This window comes from Lycium barbarum, chromosome 8 (assembly GCF_019175385.1).
Source record: "Lycium barbarum isolate Lr01 chromosome 8, ASM1917538v2, whole genome shotgun sequence".
Taxonomy (NCBI): Eukaryota; Viridiplantae; Streptophyta; class Magnoliopsida; order Solanales; family Solanaceae; genus Lycium; species Lycium barbarum.
This window is the reverse complement of record NC_083344.1, coordinates 7080349-7101806: the sequence shown is the minus strand read 5'-3', so window position 1 is coordinate 7101806 and position 21458 is coordinate 7080349. Positions and strand designations below refer to the sequence as shown.

The window sequence follows — 21458 nt, the reverse complement described above, 5'->3', positions numbered from 1 at the left end:
CAATATCTGGTCTTGTACAAATCATCGCATACATCAGACTGCCAACGGCTGAAGCATAAGGAACTTTTTCATATCTTCTTTCTTATCATCACTGGAAGGACACTGCTTCGTGCTCAATTTGAAGTGCATAACTAAAGGTGTACGGACAACCTTAGCTTTATCCATGTTGAACCTGCGAAGCACTTTTTGAATGTACTTCTCTTGTGATAACCACAACTTCTTGTCCTTTCTGTCACGAACAATCTGCATGCCAAGAATCTATCTTGCTGGTCCCAAGTCTTTCATAGCAAAAGACTCATTCAACTCTTACTTCAACTTTTGAATTCTGCAAGCTTCCTGACCAACAACAAACATGTCATCAACATAAAGCAATAGAATGATAAAGTCACCATCAGAGAATTTTTGCACAAAAACATAATGATATGAAGAAGTCTTCTTGAAGCCCTGCTGACTCATAAAAGAACCAAACTTCCTGTGCCACTATCTGGGAGCTTGTTTCAAACCATACAAGCTCTTCTTCAATTTGCAAACATAATTCTCTTTATTCTTAACTTCAAAACCTTCTAGTTGCTCTATATAAATTTCTTCATCTAAGTCACCATGGAGAAAAACGGTTTTAACGTCCATTTGCTCAACCTCTAAATCTAGACTTGCAGCCAAGCCCAGAGCAACCCGAATGGATGACATCTTCACAACTGGAGAAAAGATTTCATCAAAATAAACTCCCTTCTTTTGATTAAAGCCCTTTACAACCAATCTAACCTTGTATCGTGAAACTGGGTTACTATCTTCATGTTTCACCCTGAAAACCCACTTGTTTTTCAAAGCTTTTCTGTCTCTAGGAAGCTTAACCAGATCAAATGTATGGTTATCATACAAGGATTTAATCTCATATTGCATAACATCAAACCACCTTTCTTTTTCTTCACTATCCATGGCCTCATCAAAACTTCTAGGTTATCCCCCGTCAGTCAAGAGTACAAACTCATTGGGAAAATAACGACATAAAAGTACTTTCTCTCTAGTAAAATCTTCTGAGAGAACTCTCTGGAGTGTTGACACCCAACTTTTAAAACTTTATAAATATTATCGTCAACTATTACGTTATCATATAATTTTAATTTTTGATTAAGTAATATTTTAGCACGCGCTAATATTAATTAACTAAAGAGAGCATCTTTCATCTTAACTTAAAACCCCAAGAGAAAACTTAAGGAAGAAAGGGCCATCAGTTTCAACCCAAATTCGCAGCCCATTAACCAATGAAAGAGTCCAGCCCAATATTCTTTAAACTCATTTTTTTTTTCAAACCTAATTCCCATCCCACATTTCAGCCGCACGTCTCCCTCATCCCTTTTCCCCTTCAAGAAAAGCTTCAGTACCCTACATCAATGGCAGAAGCTTGCCCTCTCCATTTTCTTAATTGTTTAGTCTTAGGAAATGTTTATTAATTGTTTGGTTGTTTGCTGGCTTAGTTGGAAGTAATTAATTAAATTTATGTGATTAGTTGGTTGTGGTCATTAGCTTGCCGCTATTATTAATTTGATTGTCACTATCGATAACGTCTTTATTGTGTTGTCAACTTGTTAATGCTGATTAGTTTTAAATAGGCTTTACCTCTTTGTTTAGTTTCGACAAATCTGTTATAGGCTAAGCTTTATGTGAATCATATCTTCAAAAATCCTCCCTCCTTTTATTTTTCTATTTTGTATAGTACTCTTTCTATGTAATTTACATTAATATCTTAGTTCTATGTGCTTTCAATTGTCTCACAGATTAGTTTAAGTTATTAGTTTCCTTCAGTCTCATATACAGAGAAACGAGTCTAGCTTAAGTGAAATCCCCCCTATCATTATGCTAGTTCTTCCATTTAATTGTTTCAAGCACCATGGAGATTAAATTCTCAATACTTGTTTTTTCTTGAACTAATATTCAATTCAGTTCACCTTAATATTTCTCTTTTCTTAGTATAAATCTCAAATGAATCGGTATGTGTGTGATTAGCTCGTTTAAGCCTCGGATGCTTCAACCCCTATATGATATAAAGTGTTTGAGTCTTTTATAATCATAAAGTTGTTTTTTTTTTCCTGTTGTTCAAGATCTGTTTTGGTATCTCTCGTTGGGTGGCTGTTTTTTTTTTTTTTTTTTAAAGAAAGTTTGGATCACTTGCCTTTTGCAATTTTGAGTTTGGTTAAAGTATGGGAAAATCTTTCACTTCCCTCTGATTTAGAATTTAAAATATTTCTTTCAATGACTATTCATGATGTTAACTAATGACTAAAGTGAGTCTTCGTTTCGTAAATCACAAGACGAATAGGATTGTTTGAGATAGATAAGGAGATTTCCAACTTTTCATTCTTGTTTGCCTCAGTGCTGTTTCTGGTTTCGTTTGTGCTTCTTTAAGTTCAGCATGAGTATGAGTTATACAATTTCATAGTTTGTTTTAGCTAAATTTTGGTTGGTATGAGTACTTTAACCTCATTCAAATGGATGTGTGGGCACACTAGGAGCGATAGGATTAGGAATGAAGTCATCCGAGACAAGGTTGGGGTAGCCTCAGTGGAAGACAAGATGCGGGAAGCGAGGCTGAGATGGTTTGGGCATGTGATACGGAGAGATGCAACTGCCCCAGTGCGGAGGTGCGAGAGGTTGGCCAGTGACGGTTTCAGAAGAGGTAGAGGTAGGCCGAAGAAGTATTGGGGGGAAGTGATTAGACAGGACATGGCGCATTTCCTGCTTACCGAGGACATGACCTTAGATAGGAGGGTATGGAGGACTCATATTAGGGTAGAAGGCTAGTAAGTAGTTGCGTTTATCCTTTCTTACGAGTAGCTATGTTGCTCTATAGTTTTTTGTCTTTTGATTTCTGCGAGTATCTGTTGGTTTATAATGGTTTATAATGGCTTATTTACTTTCACTGTTTTCATTTTCATAACTGCTTTGATGTGTTTTCCCGTATCTGACCTTTCTTATGCTTTCTCTTGAACTGAGGGTCTTTCGAAAACAGCCTCCCTACCTAAGGTGGGGGTAAGGTCTGCGTACACTCTACCCTCCCCAGACCTCACTTTGTGGGATTAACTGGGTATGTTGTTGTTGTTGTTGTTGAGTTTGTCAATTTAAATAGATCTATAATATGTGCTACTATGTTCAGTATGTTTCTTTTATTACACACTTTAGAGTCTTGTGTTTTTGGTTTCCTTCTTGTTACCCCTTTTGAGATGCACTGGTTTAAGATTGCCTTAAGAAACTCACATATCATGTGCTTCATAGATTCTGTCACTATCTTAGATATTATTTTTCCAGAATCTTAATTTTGTGCTTCTCACCCGACATGCTAAATTTAAGCGAGCACCACGAGAGTCTTATTTTATGAGTTAGGAATCCTAATATTTTTTTAACTGCTAACAAGGATTATGAAACACACTTTCCCTTTCTTATCTTATTTATTTATTTATTTATTTATTTGAAGGTCATGGGTTTGGTAGATGTTTGTCGTTTGTGTAAAAATACCATGTCTTCTAATAGTATTGCTTTGATTTTAGCTTTCGTTTCTTATGCAGCAGATGTTTGGCTTTAAGTATTTCTTCACATAGGTCTTAAGAGAGAAGAATAACTACATGTTCTCTAGTCGCTTGCTTGATTCTTCGAATTTAAATTATGTTCATTTGCTGTTTCGTATGAGTAGCAATCAGATTGTAAATTAGTTTGTTTCACGATATTAGCTACTGATGTTGGGCCCTTTTAATAGATATGATCAAATTTTCAAATGTTTGTCCACATGATCATAATTTAGTTATAGGATGTTTAAAACCTGTTCTATGTTTCAAAAATATTTTCCTCTAAGTTTATCTATCTTGAAATAGTAAAATATGACCCTTTTTTTAAATTTGATTCAGTCCACTTTGTGCTTACCATTAAGGTGTTTATGTGGGAGTTGGAATTCATATGACTCTATATTTGCCTTATCTAATAGTTGCATTTCTAATTCCTATTATCTTTTTTTTTTTTTTTTTTGTGTTACATGTACATCTCGGGAGCAATTGGAGTCTTCATAAGAAGACTCTCGCCGCCCGTAGAAGTCCCATCCTGAGACTCGATATCTTCGCTAGATTGTGAACCTGCGTCTATCCTGCATTCAATTCTCTCCCTCTCTTGAAAACATCTGAACAAATGCATGCAAGGAGAAGAGAGGATTACTGTTGCATTTTTTGCTCATCTTAAGATTACTAACCGTTTTTTTTTCTTGTTTGTGAATGTTTATTTGATTCTCTTAAGGTTATCGACCCTATAACACCTAGATTTAGAGGGGTAGTTGACATAAGGGAGAAGCTAGCGGTTAACTTTTTCTTATTTTTTGAATTACTTATATTACCTACAACATTTTCTTTGAAACATTTAGGTCTATAGTTGTGACTTCTTTTTCTTATCACTGTAAGCTTTGCCAAGAGGGAGATGTGAATTAAGTTTTGACTAGAACTGATTTTCAGAACTTGAGCATGTTTCTTTGAATTGAGAGGACAAACCTGCCCTTATGATTAAAAGCTGAAATTTCAACTGATAAGCAAATGTTGGTCGAAGCATTTTTTACAATGTTCAAGTTTGGTACAGTTGTGCATGTTTTACTTGTCTTAACTGAGCTTAGATTTCAAAAAATAATAATTAGATGAAGTGCCCATTTTAAAAAATATATATATTTCAAGCTCAAGATACAAACTTATCGAGTTTTTGCTAAAATTAATCACTTGTAGCTTTTCTTTTAGTTCGGATAACATATGGTGAACATTATTTCCCTTTTTTTTTTTTTAAATATAACCCAACTGGAACCGATTTCGTGTTGCATTCAATGAAAGGAACTTTTTTCTTTTTTCTTTTTTAGAACTAAGTTCTTTTAAGTTAAAATCAAAAGCTATTTAGATTAATATTTTCTTGAATTTCTTACAACCTCAAACAAATGCCCTCAAGTTCTTTTTGATAAATTAAAAAAATTAGTGTTTTAGCTAATAATCTGATCTCCCATTTAAATTGCAATGGCTTTTAGTTCACTTCATTTGGGAGTTTATAGTTAAAGTAAGCAAATTTTAAGCATTACTGTATTTTAAAAGCTAATGTGCACCTAGTTATAATAGACATTGTTATTTTCTTTAAAATCTTTTAATAATATATTTTAATCTTTTGATTAACCTAAGTTCGGTCGGTAACTGTATTTAACGGATTTTGATGGATGCTTAATACCTTCCTATTAGGATATTTAGAATCCTTATCTAGAATCGTTAAGTTAAGAAGATCATTAATCGGAGTTAACTTTTAGCATTATTTAATTAATAATTAGGTGTCCTAATTCACCGTTAAAATAATTCGGTGGCCACTCCTTAAGTTAAATAATTAGGAATTACCAATATGTTGTTCTCCGCTTTGACCTGGTTAAAATGGGGGTATAATAGGAGCATCAATAGCAGCGGGTTGCTATCCAACCATATCATCTTCCACTAGAGCATCAACAATATCATGATGGTCATTCTGAACATAATCATTATCTTCATTATCAACTTGAGTTTCATCATTTTAAAGATTTTCTTCAGGTGCAATAGTCATAGGAACTGAATCAACATTAACTAAGCTCTCATTGCTCTAAGAATCAACCTTCTCAGCTTTGTCAAAATCTTCAATTGTCTAGTATTCAAATAACACAACATCACGGCTTCTAACAAGTTTTTTCTCAACTGGATCATAGAAATGATTGCCAAATTCGTCATGACCATAACGAATGAAGATACATTGCCTAGTTTTAACTTTCAGGTTTGGCCCTCATCCTTAGGAATATGCACAAAAACCTTACACCCGAAGACTCTTAGATGAGCATAAGACATCCTTACCAAACCAAACTTTGTTAGGGACATCACCATCCAAAGCAACAGTAGGAGATAAATTGATAACATAAGCAACAATATTGAGTGCTCTGCCCAAATAGAATCTGGCAACTTAGCATTTGAAACCCTCTCAACTAGAGTTCTGTTTATCCTCTCTACTAAACTATTTAACTGAGGAGTCTTTGGAGGAGTTTTCTGATACCGAATACCCTGTTGTCTACAATAATTATCAAAAGGACCAATGTATTCACCACCATTGTCTGAGCGGATGCATTTTAGTTTCTTTCTTGTCTGTCTCTCAACCAAGGCCTGAAAAGTCTTGAACACATCCAGTACTTGATCTTTGGACTTTAGAGGAAATACCCAGAGTTTGCGAGAATGATCATCAATAAAATTCACAAAGTAAAGCCCACCGCGAGAGCTTACTTTAAAAGGACCACACAAATCAGAATGTACCAACTCTAGCAAATCATGCTTTCTTAAAGGCAAATGACTTTGAAAAGAATCTATTTCTGTTTCCCGACTAAACAATGAACACATCTCTTTAACTTTGCTTGTTTCATTCCAAAAAACAAATTCTTCTTAGCCCAATTATCAATCCCTTTCTCGCTCATATGACTTAGCCTTTTATGCCATAACTCTGATGAAATATCATTCTCCACTAAATTTACTGAGTCACTACAAATGGAGCCCTGAAATAAGTACAAGTCAGACATATTGTAACCTCAATCCACAACCATTGAACCTCTAAGAAGCTTCTACTAGCCACAACTAACAGGTTGATCATAGCCCTCGTCACCAAGCTTTCCTATAGAAATTAAATTCAGACGAACATCTGGAGCATGCTTGACATTATTAAGAACCAACCTAGAATTGTTCTTACTTTTCAAGCAAACTTTACCAATGCCAAATACCTCAACCTCACTATTGTTGCTCATTCATAACATTCCAAAATTACCAAGAGTATAAGAAGAAAATAATTCATTCTTTGACGTGACATGAGAAGTGGCACCTGAATCTACAAACCAGGTAGACTCATCACAAACAAGATTGATATCATTTTTACCACAAGCAACAATACGATTTTTATTATCGCCATCTTTTTTTTGCTTTTTCTGATCTCTCTTGAACTTGTAGCAATGTTTCTTGATTTTCCCTTTCAAGTGACAATAGTCATATGTAAGATTCTTGTACCTGGAGGATCTTGACTTGCTTTTACTTTTGCCTCTGTCATTCTGACCCCTGAAGTTGCTTCTCCCCTGTCTTCAGTAACCAAAACATCGAAGTGCCCTTTTTGTATCTAATATTCATCAATTGTTTCAGTAGGAACAAATTGTTATTGTCAGTCTTCGAAGCATAAAGTGTCTCGAACTTTTCCCACAAGCTTTTAGCATTTGTCTAATTCACAATATGATTTCGCACATTATTTTCAACCCATTGCTTAATAGAGCCACAAACCTGTACGTACTCAAATTCTCAAGCCTCATCTTCAATATACTCGGGTTTCTTAGAAGTAAACATAGGTAAATGCAATTTATTGACAAATAGGATATCTTTCATCTTGCATTTCCAAATATGATAATTACTGCCATTTAAACAAATCATCTTACTCATATTTGTCTCCATCATTCAAATAGACAATCAATACAACCGAATATAACCACAAGCCCTGATACCATTTTGTTGGGAAGAAACAAGCAAATACCAAATTGTACGATAAGGTAACAATGGAAGAAATACCCAATTCAAAACTTTTCACACTATTTAAATCAAGAGAAGACAATAAACACTAGCATAAATGGAAATTCGGACAGCAAATATACCAACAATAAAATAGCAAAACAAACAAAAATATATCAAATGCAAGAGACACCAAATTTACGTGGTAAAATCCCTTCAAGATGAAGAGGAAACATCCACGGGACCTCCGGCCCACAAAAGCTCCACTATAATCAACAAGAATTACAATAATGTTCTCCAAATGGCTACAACATCAACGTCAAATACAGATCAACAAAACATAAAAGATAACACCAAAACTAGTGAAGAAAGGAGAGAAATCACCTTTAAGAATGAGCTATTGTTCGTACTCGAAAACTGAAGCTACAGACCACAAAATCCAATATCCACCATTGAAACGAAGAAATAGATGTTGAGAACACCCCCTCCCCCCGTCCCCCCGTTCAAATTTGAGAACAATCTAACGGTTAACGAATCGGGAAACACAATTTGAAGCGGATTGCTGGAGCTGATTTTCACTGGTCCGAAAATGACCTCTTCTCTCTCAATTTCTCTCTCTATATGGCTATTATGAATTCACTTTTGTGTTATAAAAATAAGACCTAAGTTGATTCTATATATAGTTGATTTTTGGATAAAAGTGGATTGGTCCAAATTGGATTGGGTTTTATTAATCCAAATTCACATAAGAAGAGAAAACCCAAAAAATCCAACATAAGGGCCTATGACCTAGAAGAGCTCAATGAGACTGATTTAGTTGGAATTATTGGGCTGAGTGAAACGTTGGAGTGTTTTATTTAGTATCCAGGCTCAATTAGCAACTAGTTAAATGAGGCTAGGAAGAAAGTTCTATGTGTATTCTGTTGCAATTTTGGCTTAGTCTGTTCTTCTCACCTCCTCTTCTGAATCTGTCTCTCATCTCTATTCTATTACCTATTCTATTTATGCAATTTCCTTTGTTGTTTACATTTTAGAGTTGTAATCTTCTAGTATTGAGATCAATGTATTATATAACACCTTAGGGTCCTTTGGTTGGGAAATAAGTTATTCCAGGATTACTTATCCTAGGATTAATTATCCTATCCACCCACATGGATAAAATAACATTACAATTCCCAAATAACTAATCCGGAGATTAGTTATATCGCGATTTTATCCCAACCAAACATGGGATAAACTCATCTCAAATTTAATCTTAGGATTATTTTATCCCTTATCCTTCGTACCAAACGAGCCCTTTATGTTGAGAAATTAAGTTTGTTACATTACATTTCACTAGGCCCAACAATTCCAATTTAATCAATTTAATTCACCACTTATAGCTCATAGGCCCTTATGAAGTCAGCTTGGTTCATTATATATTTTCTGTATCACCCTTGTTTACTACTACATTCTGTTAAATAGCTAGGTCTAGCGAGGTATTACCCGTATTAATTCATGCATAAACTCCATTCATTGATAAGAAAAAGAAGAAGAAAAATTAACATGAACATAGATCAAATTGATAATAAAATTCATACAACGAAATGAAATGACAACACGAACTCATGAAGTAATACTCAAACACACCTCTATAAATTATTTAGTAAAAGCAAACTCCGATCCCCTAGTGAACTCATTAATTATATAGCCATTTATAGGACAAATACAAGTAGAGAAGCTTCATAATCAGAATGGAGCAGGAGCAGCAGCCTCCCAATCATTGAATGAGAGTGAAGCACTTGCCGTAGGGCCTTCACTCAACTGACGGCCCTCACCGCCCAAGGTGGACGACGGTGCCCATGCCACACTACCAGAACTTTGGATTTGGCTCATTTCACGGCGTCCGTTCAATTTTCTCCCCTTGCAAAATGCCGACAAATACACCCCTGTATGCCACAATACATAATATTATATATGCAAAACTTTTGAGACATTCTTTTTGGCACTTAAATAAGAAGGAAACGTATAGATAAATTACCAACTTTGCAAAACCTTAGAAGATTTACCTTGTATACGCTGATATTGCAAAAAACTTTTACATTATCAGTATAATGTTATCAATTTTATCAAGTCAAAATTGATGCTTATCATGGAGGCTTACCTGTAATTACCTTATAAATGACATGATCGTGTAAAAGAAAATCTACCATCAGTGCATAGAGCCTAAAAGTCAAAGTTGAGGGATTTAACTTATAGTATACTAACGAAGCGGAGAACTTTGAACTAGCGCTGTATTTGAACCGGTTGTAGGCTTGTAGCAAGTTATATATATCAGTGACCTGACAATTAATCAAGATCCTCAAACTTGAATACGGTGTTCGAATTGTAACATTTTTACCAGAAGTTGTATCCTTGGGCCCATGATATAATTTGATGTTAGAATGAAGTTTGCAATTTGGCAATGATTTATGGAATGGACTATAGCTTAAAGGTCGATTCAATTTATATATATATATATATATATATATGTACTGATTTTTTAACACTATCAGTATAATTTAACATGTTATAGCAAGTTATGTACCAACTTTATTTTTTTAAGTTACTAATCATACTAACTATGAATACAGTTAAATGAATTACCTTTTAATTCAATTGAGGGGACAGTGTAAATGTTCTTATACGTTGTCAGTGTATAAAAACTAAACTCAAATTAAAGCTAAAAATCATTTGAAATAATGAAATAATGGAAAGCTAAAAATCATTTGAAATAATGAAATAATGGAATACCTTCTCCCAAAGCCAAATTGTAGTAAAGATCAATAATGTTAGGGCAATTCTGGTAGCATTCTTGAGAGCAAAGCTTAGAGGTGAATGTTGATTCAAGAAGAGAATCAGAGGAAATGCCAACAGAGTTCCTATCAGCTCCACAAGCACTTATGCACTTATCACTTTCAACCAAATTTGCTAAGCCAATATTTGCCACCACCTCTGAGGTCTTGCATTGGTATCCTGTTGTTCCCTCACTTGATTCATAAGTCTCCAAAGAGCAACGGTTCCCAGAGGAAGCAACTGAGTAGGCACACATTCCCACTGACAACTCTTCACACACAATTTCTCCTGCATTAATTTCAAATAATGATACAAAATAGGTATTAAGGTCACAGTCGATATGGTCACAATCGATATCATCACTAGCATCAAGATTGCCACTATTTATGCAGGAACTTGTTAAAAAATATCATAATGAAAGGAACATAGGAGATTGTCGCTAGATATTTGACCAAATAGAAAGAACAAGACATTTTTTCGAATAAGCCAATTCATTTGGGACCGGACCCCACAGATCCACTCTTTTTTCCTATTCAAATATTAACACCTTGGCTATATGTTTCATATTGAGAATTATTTGCAGATAAAGAGAAGTCAAAAAATAGGATTTTAAGTCGGTGGATTCAAAGAAATATTTGTGAATACAAGCCATTAATTTTTCAAGAAAATAACTTTCATGTGTAAGTCATGCATTATTTTTTTGGAGTTCGGTTGGCTTATATAAAAACATTTTCCATCAAAAGGGGAGAAATGAGACTTCCCTCGCTTACAGGCGAAAGTTTTTTTTTCCCCCTCGCAACTAAATGTCTTGACTTTTAAGTTCATATAATTTACTCCAACTATATTTTTAGACACTATATTATTGATCTTTAGCATTCAAAACTTTATTCAGGACACTCTCCGAATTTATAATATCATGATTAATATTTAATACTATATTTTTTTCAAAAATATCTTTCACTACCAATCAAACACTGGAAATCATATTCTAAAAAATATTTTTCATGACAACATTTTCGAGGAAAAATGACTCCAAATCACAAAGGATTTAATCTCATGTCTTACTCCTTGAATTATATAAGCATGGAGGTATGTCCCAATTTAGCTTGATATAAATGATTACTTTAACAACACAATAAAGATTATAAATTAATTAAGATGAGTACATACCATTATTACCAAGAGCTCCATGGACGAGAAATGAGAAAACAAGACAGACAATGAGCTCCATATTTGTTAAAGAAGAAAAGGCTTTTTGTTCTTAGGGAAAGTATACACAATGCAAGAGGAGAATAATTTGCTGATGAGAAATATGGAATTGAAACAGGTGTTTATATAGGCAGAATTTAGATGAGTCCAATAAGAAATGCCACTCAACCAGTAAAAGGTCCTCGAAGCTATTTTAAAACTCGTTATAGAATTAAGCTATATATGTTGATAGATTAAATAATTTTCAAATTAGTTTAGTTCAAATAATTCTTATACATTATCAGTAGCGTAGACAGAATTTTGCACAAACGATGAAGGTTGATTGATGGGTTTGGGACTAGGAATGTATTGGTTTAATAAAAGTTGGGCTTTTAGCACATTTGGCCGCAACGAGTCAAATATAAATATATATATATATATATATATATATATATATATATATTTGCCGGCTACATTTTGGGTTGGCGGCATCCAGTGTAAATTCCAAAAGTTTAATTACTTCATGTTACAAGTTGATGTCTTCGTTTCTATTCAGACGTGTCTGTTTATTGTATACATAAATATTGCTATTTCTTAAAAATAATATAATGTACACATATATCTGGGGGAAAAATTGCGAAGTGGTATCAGATGATACCCCTTATATAAAGGTGTCTCCTCTCCGCCAATGTTCATGACGTACCCTTTTGCATTGTTAGTCACAAATTATATTAATTATAGACAGTTACTGTATTGGCTTTTAAGTAATATAATAGGTGAAGTTTGTTCTGTCATCATATATAATTATTAAATTTATAGTTTTATTCAGATTGTTCTTATCTTTGGAATTTGGGAAGGTGGAAACATTTTGTCTTCAATTTTTTTGCCGAATGGGGACTTTTTCTTGTTCTTAATTATTAGTTCTTACGTACTTGCTCAAACATAGAGTCTGCAGATTGGTGTGTTCAATTTATTTTCTTCCCATTGTTTCGATGAGGACAATTTTGCGGAACTTCCTAATTGCCAAATATGTATTTCTTTAAGTCCCAAATTTTATTAATTTAAGACACGACTTTACACGAAATGCTGTATGATTATCGGTTATTTCATTATTACGAGGATAGTAAATTTTAAATTATATATTCAAGTTTAACATGAACTGCAAAATCCTGTCATATGCCCCCCAAATGGGGTCGGACATGATTGACATCCGACTTGAATAACCGTTGAGTGAATTCTATTCTAATCATTTGCCAGTAACTTCTAATTTCATTGTAACAGAAGTAATTAACTTAAAATATTAATTATAATATGAAATTCTCAAACTGTCTGGTAAGAATGATAAATATAATATCAATCCTAAAACACATGAAGACTAACCAACTACTACTAATGAACCTCTAGAATTTGACGTTAATAGAAATACACCTATAGAGCCTCATTTGTTTGCACTTATTGGAGGTCTGAATCTGAATGGTTCAGACCTTAAGCCATTAAGTACATTTGTTTGCATTAAGATATAAGTACTTATTGAGTCTGAATAAATCTTAATCATTAAGATCTTGAACCAAGTCTTAATATCATTAAGAGGTATTTTTGTATGGAACTTTTTTATCACCAGCTCTAATTCCAACCCCAACGCAACCCCAACCCTCCACTTCAACCACACCCCACCCCACCCCCACCCCAACCCCACCCATCCACCTCAACCCCACCCCACCACCCACCTACCTTCCACACCAACCCCCCACTCTCTACCACTCCCTCCCCACCACCCCCACCCCAATCCCATACCACCCACCCCACTTCAAGAAATACATATTTGGCAATTAGGAAGTTCCGCAAAATTGTCCTCATCGAAACAATGGGAAGAAAATAAATCGAACACACCAATCTGCAGACTCTATGTTTGAGCAAGTAACTTCTAATTTCATTGTAACAGAAGTAATTAACTTAAAATATTAATTATAATATGAAATTCTCAAATTGTCTGGTAAGAATGATAAATATAATATCGATCCTAAAACACATGAAGACTAACCAACTACTACTAATGAACCTCTAGAATTTGACGTTAATAGAAATACACCTATAGAGCATTCCCGGACTAGTATCCCACAACATTTGTTGGTGATGACTTATCATGGTCTTCTAATTTGAGTAGAAGATAGTAAGGCCTCATTTGTTTGCACTTAGTGGAGGTCTGAATCTGAATGGTTCAGATCTTAAGCCATTAAGTGCATTTGTTTGCATTAAGATCTTAGCACTTATTGGGTCTGAATAGGTCTTAATCATTAAGATCTTGAACAAGGTCTTAATATCATTAAGAGGTATTTTTGTATGGAACGTTTTTATCACCAGCTCCAACCCAACCCCAACCCCAACCCCACCCCCACCCCACCCCACCCCCACCCACTCTCCACTCCAACCCCACCACCCACCCACCCTCCACTCCAACCCCCCACTCCCTACCACCTCCACCCCACCACCAAACTCAATCCCACACCACCCACCCCACTCCCCACCACTAACCCCTACCCCACTTCACCCACCCCACTCCCCACTCCTCACTACCCCCACCCCCACTCCCCACCAACTCCCCCACCCCAACTACCTCTCACCCTTCACCCCAACCGCCCACCACCCACTCACCCCTCCACCCCCACTCACCACCCACCACGACTACAAAACATCTCCACCATTACTAGTGAACATCAATGTTTTATTTTTTTTATCAAATAATATTTTATTTTATTAAATTTGTATTTATTTTCTACTATTTAGTTACTTTTTAATTTGAATTGTATATTTATTATGTTTAAATAAATACATTATGCACATTCAGATATTGAAAAACAAACAGTCTTAATCATTCAGTGTTCAGACTTAGAGACAACATCTTAATCATTCAGATGTGCATTCAGATTCAGACGTCTTAATCTTAATGAAAACAAATGAGGCCTAAATCAATAACATTTCAATTAGACATAGAATGAATCAGAGGAATCTTCTTCATTTTCGAATTTTACGGAATTAGTATTTGTTTTTTGTGAAAGAAAAATAAATGTACTTGCCTTTTTTTTTTTCCCACTCCAATGTGAATCAAATTCAAAATAGATGAGTTTATTAGAATTTTTAATAGCCATTCATAATAATCTATAATATCACATCCGAATAACCAGACATTATTGTTACTAATCGATAAAGTCCATAGTTATATAAAGCAAGGAGCAATCTCTTAATGTAAAAAATTCTGTTAATTCTGTTATTTTTCAAGAAGAAATAGACGATCTATTGAATTTCAAGAGAGATTTGAGGATAATTTGGAAAAACATCAACAGCTGCTAGTTTATTTTTCTTGAGTGGAAAATAGATGTGCAAAGCGCGTAATATTCAATAGGATTCCGGCAATAGAATTCCTTCCCCGTCCGTAAGTTGGCGGAGTACTTAAATGACACAAGTGACCACTTGGTGCTACATTTTCTTCATTTATTTATGATTTTGGGATCCTTAGAGATTATCTTGACAATTATTGACTACCCGATTCATCAATTGCAAATTACAATTGGAGATTATCACATAATGTGGAAGTCATAAAGATCACGACTATACTAAAAACGCTCTGAAAAGCCCACACACAATGACTGATGTGCCTCGATTTTCTATATTAAAGAAATGGTAAATATTTCCAGGATTTCAGAATTCTCAAAGCAAAAGGAAAAAAATAAAATATGTCATTGAGCTCTTACAAATAACAGACTAGGAAGGCCAATAATTCACCAATTAAGGAAAAATTGCATTAAGTACGTACAGTAGAATTATTATTTTATCCTTAAAGAAAGGTAAAAATAAAAATAAAATTAAAAAAAGAAGTATTTTTGTCTGTTTGTTTCCCTTTGATTTTCAGAGATGATTGCTAAGTTTCAATCCAAGTTTTGTAGAATTATTTGTAGTCATTGGCTACCAATCATGTACCTGTGAGATGTTACTTTTAAATTATTTCTATATCTGCAGCTTCACATTAATTTCTTCTCTTCTCTCACCCCATTTAAATCTCATTTTAGACTTCAATATATTATCAGAACTACATAAATCAAGAATTGAGCTGCTCCTTACAATCTGTGATTCAACGAACTCACGTCTTGTGAAGTACAGATAAGTGTCCCTCAATAATTGCTAAAATATAAAAGTCATAACGCCTTAACAAAGTACAGAGAAGTTTTCCTCAATAGTTGCTAAGATATAGAAGCTGTAACGCTGTCACAAATTTTCATTGAAAGAACTAATGAATTTGTGCTGAGCTGAAACTTTAACACAACCAGCATAGGTAATCAAGCAACATATAAAAGATGATCATTAGATTATATTCCACCTAGTAGCGATTACTGACAAATTGGAGCCTAATCTTTTTAAGAGTTGAAAGAGCATCTTCTATGCTAGTACTTGCATTAGGTCTCACTAAAGTGCAGCTCAAAGCTAATTCCATAATAGATAACAAGCATTGCATCTGTATCTTTGCGTCGACTTGTTCATCCTCTGGCTGTACCACATTAGAATCCAGCACCTTATGAATTTCACTTGGAAAGGAATCACCAACCCAACGTTGTATGCTAAAGTCTCCAGTAAATATTTCATCACTTGGTCTCATTCTTGTAAACATCTCCATCATCAGGATGCCAAAACTATAAACATCACAGCTCATGGATACGATTCCATCTTGTCCATACTCTACAATCGCGGTAGAAAATGATCAGAAAAATTTAAATGGTAGTTAATGGACTATGCTAAAACTGAGAGTACCAATTTATAGTTAGGGGAAAGAAATAATTTGGGTATTTTAAGGGTATGAGAAAACATTGAAAAGTTTGAATACTTGGAGCAATATATCCAATAGTTGCAATTGTCCTTGTTTGAACAAAACCCTCCCCTTTACCTAACAATTTTGCAATGCCAAAATCACTAACATGACCAACCATTTCTTGATCTAGCAAGACATTGCTTGGCTTCAAGTCACAATGCACTACAGGTGTTAAATAGCAATTGTGGAGATAGTCCACTGTAGATGCAACATCTATCATGATATCCAGTGTCTGTAATAAGTTCAAGAACAAGTTGTGAGAGTATAACGATTTATCAAGTGTCCTGTTGGGCATGTATTCCAACACTAGGGCCTTGAAATCATGGTTGGAGCAGCTGGTGATGACTTTGGTCAGATTTCTGTGGTGAAGATTCCGAAGTATCTCACATTCTGTGTCAAAACTTTTGAATCCACCCTCCAGTTGCACATTGAGTACCTTTGCTGCAAAAAGGGTACCATCCTTAAGTATCCCTTTGTAGACCCGTCTGAAACTCCCATTACCAAGCAAATTGCTTTCATCAAATACTTCTATTCCATATTCAAGTTCATAATAGGATATTCTTTCATGCTCTTTTACCAGAGACACATCTGTTTGACCTGTATTCTTCTTTGTCTTTTGTAATCTTACAAATACATATGTGATGGCTAATACAAGAAATAACATGCTCCCAAAATGATGTATAAAACCAAGATTGCCATTTTCCTCTTGGGAGATTGAATGACACACGGTGACACATTAACTTAGAATCACCACATAATGCATAATTGGACAAGAAAGACTGACCTGTGGCATTTGCAAAAGGACCAACCATGGGAATTTCTCCATTGAGTTCATTAAATGAGATGTTCAGGTATTTGAGATACACAAGAGCGTCTAATAACTTTGGAATTTCACCACTAAGATTGTTATAGCACAAATACAAGAATTCCAACGCCAACATTTTGCCAAATGAATTTGGAATAGGCCCATCTAATCTATTATGTGCTTGAGAAAGTTTAATCAATTTATCTAGACCCCCTAAAGTGCTAGGAATCTTACCATAAAAATTATTTTTTGACAGATCAATGAGTGATGCAACCTTTAAGTTTCCAATCTCAGGAATTTTCCCGCTTAATAAATTGGATGAAATATTGAATTCTCTGAGATCGTGAAGCACCCCCCCCCACCAAGCTTGCTGGTAATCTAGAATTCAGCATGTTGTAAGCTAGATAAAGTCTCCTCAAACTAGTAACATTCCCTAAGCATAGTGCCACCGAACCAGAAAACTGATTTCTTGACAAGTCTAATGCACTAAGATTCTTTAAACTGTACATAACATCTGATATGGTTTCTTCAATCTCATTGCTTTGTAGGTAAAATTGTTGAAGGTTCAACATGCCTTGGACTTTTTTTGGAATATGTATGGTTAACTCATTGTTATATAAACTCATTTCTATCACTCTAGTAAGATTACCAATTTCTCGAGGAATGACGCCTTTCAGTTTACAACCATGTCCTTAAAAACTTTGTGGTGAGTTTGAGAAATTACCAACAGAAGCTTGGAAAAACACTATCCAATGGATTATAACCAAAACAGAGTACTCTTAGATTCCTACAGTTTGTCAATGATGCAAGGAAGCTGAATGTTGAATTGCTGAAAAACTTGTTCAGCTACAAGTTCAGAACCTCAAGGTATTCTAAGTTACTAAGTGATTCAGGAATCAAACCTATGAAACTATTGCCTGAGAGATCAAGTATTCTGAGTTAAGAAGAAATTGAGATAGCAGTAGAGATAAAACCACTAAGATTATTTACTCCACAAAAAAATAATTCTAGGTTGGGCATTCCACGACCTAAATCTGAAGGAAGAGTACCTGAAAGCTTGTTTAGTGTAAGTGCTAGCTCTTGCAGTGCTGACATGTTGAAAATGCCTGCAGGGACAGAACCAGTAAACTCATCTCTTGATAATCCTAGCACCTGTAGTTTCTCAATATTATCGAGCTCCACTGGTATCTGATATAGGCTATGTGCTCACTAAACAAAATATGAAGGGACATAGTTGCCTACCAGTTCCCTTATGCAGTGCAGGAAGTAATTTAGATAAGATTTTACCGTGGAAAACTCTTTGCTCAAAGGATTAAAAATCACAACCTACCACGTAGGATTTCAACTCCACTACACCGAACAACTTCAGATTACACCCTCTTGTAATCTAGGAATTAAACCCCTAATCCCTCACCCTACAATAACCCTATTGTAAGCTACACGCTATGACTACTCTAGCCATGTGCTCAACAAAGTTTGACTAACTTTAGCCAAACCAAACTAATACACCTTAACTAACTCTAGCCAAGGGTACCACTCAACAACTTACAAACAAGTGTACAACTACTGAGAATTCGGAATACCTACAACAGCTTCTTTGGAGAAGAGTAGGTTTACAAGATAGAGAACATAAACAAAGCTTAAGACAAACTAAGGGACATTTGCATCTTCAACTGTTGGGAGTTGGTCCTTCTGTCTGTGGTCAGCTTTTTTTTGAACATTGGAGAATATCGTGACTACTGCACTTTTAAGTGATTCTAGGTTTTCCAAGTGATACCCAAAATGTTGGAGCAAGTTGTATATATATATTAGGGACCATAGCACTCCTTACATTTGACTTAAAGTCAAACTACAGCAGCTTTGTTGTACTTGTGTACTCATTTGCAACTTGCAGACGCACGATTTTAGCATTGGCAGCCTCCAAGGCACAAGAGGGGCCAGGATCCTGTGTCGTTCCAGATAGCTCAGATTTGAAAAGACCATTTTCTGCAGTAACCTTATGAATATCAGTTTGTAGCGTTCCTCTTAGACCCCTTCCAATCTTCTGTACATTCCCTTCCGAGGTGAGGAGCACTTCTACCACTCTGCTGGTGTATGGAGAGACTAGATTCCTTACGACTTCTACTTAAGCTCTTTAGGGAGGAACGAGGTCTGGTGACTTGTTACTTGATGATTTGTTGCCCGGAGGGTTTTGGTTTCTGCGACTTTCCCTTTTGGATCACACTTTTCATACTAGCAGAAATTGCAACATCTTTATCCAGCACGATAGCCCTATCCTTAGGTTAGTCATATGTATACCCATGTTCTTTGGCATAAAGCGCAGAAGACCCAGATTCTTCTCGGGCCGAGAGAGCATGTCCCTCTTTGGAGTCTTTTGTTAGCTTTGCAGACCCAGATGGAAAATTACCAATAACACCCTTACCGTTTTTCATGGCTTGCAAGGTTTGTGCAAGAAAAGTCAAAATTGCAATGTTGCTGTGTAGGATATTGGATCCATCCTTTTCCCTTGTTGAAGTGAACCCATCTAGCTCCATGGACGATTTTACTATTCCCTTGTTTCTTTCAGAGGAAGGTAAGTTTCTTTCGGGGGCAGGAAGGACAAAACCATCTTTGTTCACCAGTTTATTCATTTCAATTCTCATTGACTTACCTTATAGCGTATTGGCAATGGCTTTATTTGCAGTTTCCTGACCTTGTATGTCAGTCTTTTTGGTTCGGTCAAGCTGGTCAGCTTGGTAAGAATTGGGCAGGAATGCTACAAATTTTCTAGGAGGTAGATTTTTGCGAGTCCGAGAGAGGCCAGAGATTTTGGATCTTGGGAAGGATGGTAGATTGTTGTCTAAGGAGCTTGGGGAATTGGGTGTAGAGGCAGGGGATGCGAATTTGAAAGGAGAGGAGATAGAAACAGTTTTGGCTAAGGAGGACATGCTGAAAACGATAATATCAATACTTGATGATAAATTGGTTAGGGAGAAAACAATACTGAGGGTGAATCCAGTATGATGGGAAAGAGGAGTAAAGTAGGGTTGTGGACTTGGAGAAAGCCACTGAGTTTTGTTTCTTTGTTCCCCAAGATATCAAACATGATCCCAGAAAATGTGCCATGCCAAATGTGCTCGTCCTATCTACTAGATACCCAGCATAGTCAGCATCAGCATATTCAAATAATTCAAAGCTATCTCCTGATGGATAATAAAGGACTAAGTCTGGATTTCCCTTGAGATATCTCAAGATTCTTTTTGCAGCCTTCAGATGAGATTCTTTGGGACAAGATTGAAATCTCGCACACAGCCCTACACTGAACACTATATCAGGCCTGCTAGCTATTAAGTATAATATATATATATATATATATATATATATATATATATATATATATATATATATATATATATATATATATATATATATATATATATATATATCCTATGATGCCCCTATACATCGTCTCATTTATAGGAGCACCAGATTCGTCTATGTCAGGTCGAGTGGTAGTAACTATAGGAGTATCAATAGGCTTAGCATTTTCCATGTCAAACCTCTTGAGTAACTCCTTGATGTACCTCTGTTGACTGATCATAGTCCCCTTTGAGGTTTGTTTTACTTGCATACCGAGAAAGAAGTTTAATTCTCCCATCATGCTCATCTCAAACTCACTCCCCATGCGTTTTGCAAATTCTTTACATAATGAATTATTTGTAGCACCAAAAATGATATTATCTACATAGACTTGTACAATTAACAAGTTTCTTCTTCTTTTCTTAAGAAACAGGGTGTTGTCGATCTTTCCTCTGGTAAAGCCATTTTCAAGAAGAAATTTTGACAATTTTTCGTACCATGCTCGAGTAGCTTGCTTTAGACCATATAATACCTTGTCAAACTTGAACACATGCTCCGGATGTTCATGATTTTCAAAGCCATGGGGTTGCTTGACAAAGACTTCCTTCTTGAGGTACCCGTTCAAAAATGCACTTTTGACATCCATTTGAAAGAATTTGAATCCCATATGAGATGCAAAGGCTATGAGAATCCTGATTGCCTCCATTCTAGCCACAGGAGCAAACGTTTCATCGTAATCTATTCCTTCTTCTTGATTGTATCCTTGAACTGCCAATCTGGCCTTGTTTCTGGTAGTGTTGCCCAGTTCATCAAGTTTGTTTCGAAAGACCCATCTGGTTCCTATCACTGCCACACCTTATTTCTTTCAAATTGGTGAAGCTCTTCTTGCATAGCAGCTATCCAGTCA

At 35.4% G+C, this 21458-nt stretch overlaps 2 protein-coding genes across 2 annotated transcripts; both read right to left on the bottom strand.

The window, feature by feature from the left end:
- Positions 1 to 9275: 9275 nt before the first annotated feature.
- LOC132607641 (uncharacterized) lies at positions 9276 to 11592 on the bottom strand. The gene is made up of 3 exons (XM_060321734.1): positions 11532 to 11592; positions 10320 to 10649; positions 9276 to 9475 (listed from the first exon to the last, which is right to left on the bottom strand). The coding sequence occupies exons 1-3, from the start codon at positions 11590 to 11592 to the stop codon at positions 9276 to 9278; spliced, it is 591 nt and encodes a 196-aa protein (XP_060177717.1).
- Positions 11593 to 15921: 4329 nt separating this feature from the next.
- LOC132607639 (receptor kinase-like protein Xa21) lies at positions 15922 to 19842 on the bottom strand. Its single transcript, XM_060321733.1, has 7 exons — positions 19511 to 19842; positions 19066 to 19296; positions 18262 to 18318; positions 18074 to 18146; positions 17192 to 17582; positions 16423 to 17052; positions 15922 to 16277 (listed from the first exon to the last, which is right to left on the bottom strand). The coding sequence occupies exons 1-7, from the start codon at positions 19840 to 19842 to the stop codon at positions 15922 to 15924; spliced, it is 2070 nt and encodes a 689-aa protein (XP_060177716.1).
- Between the last annotated feature and the right edge of the window lie 1616 nt (positions 19843 to 21458).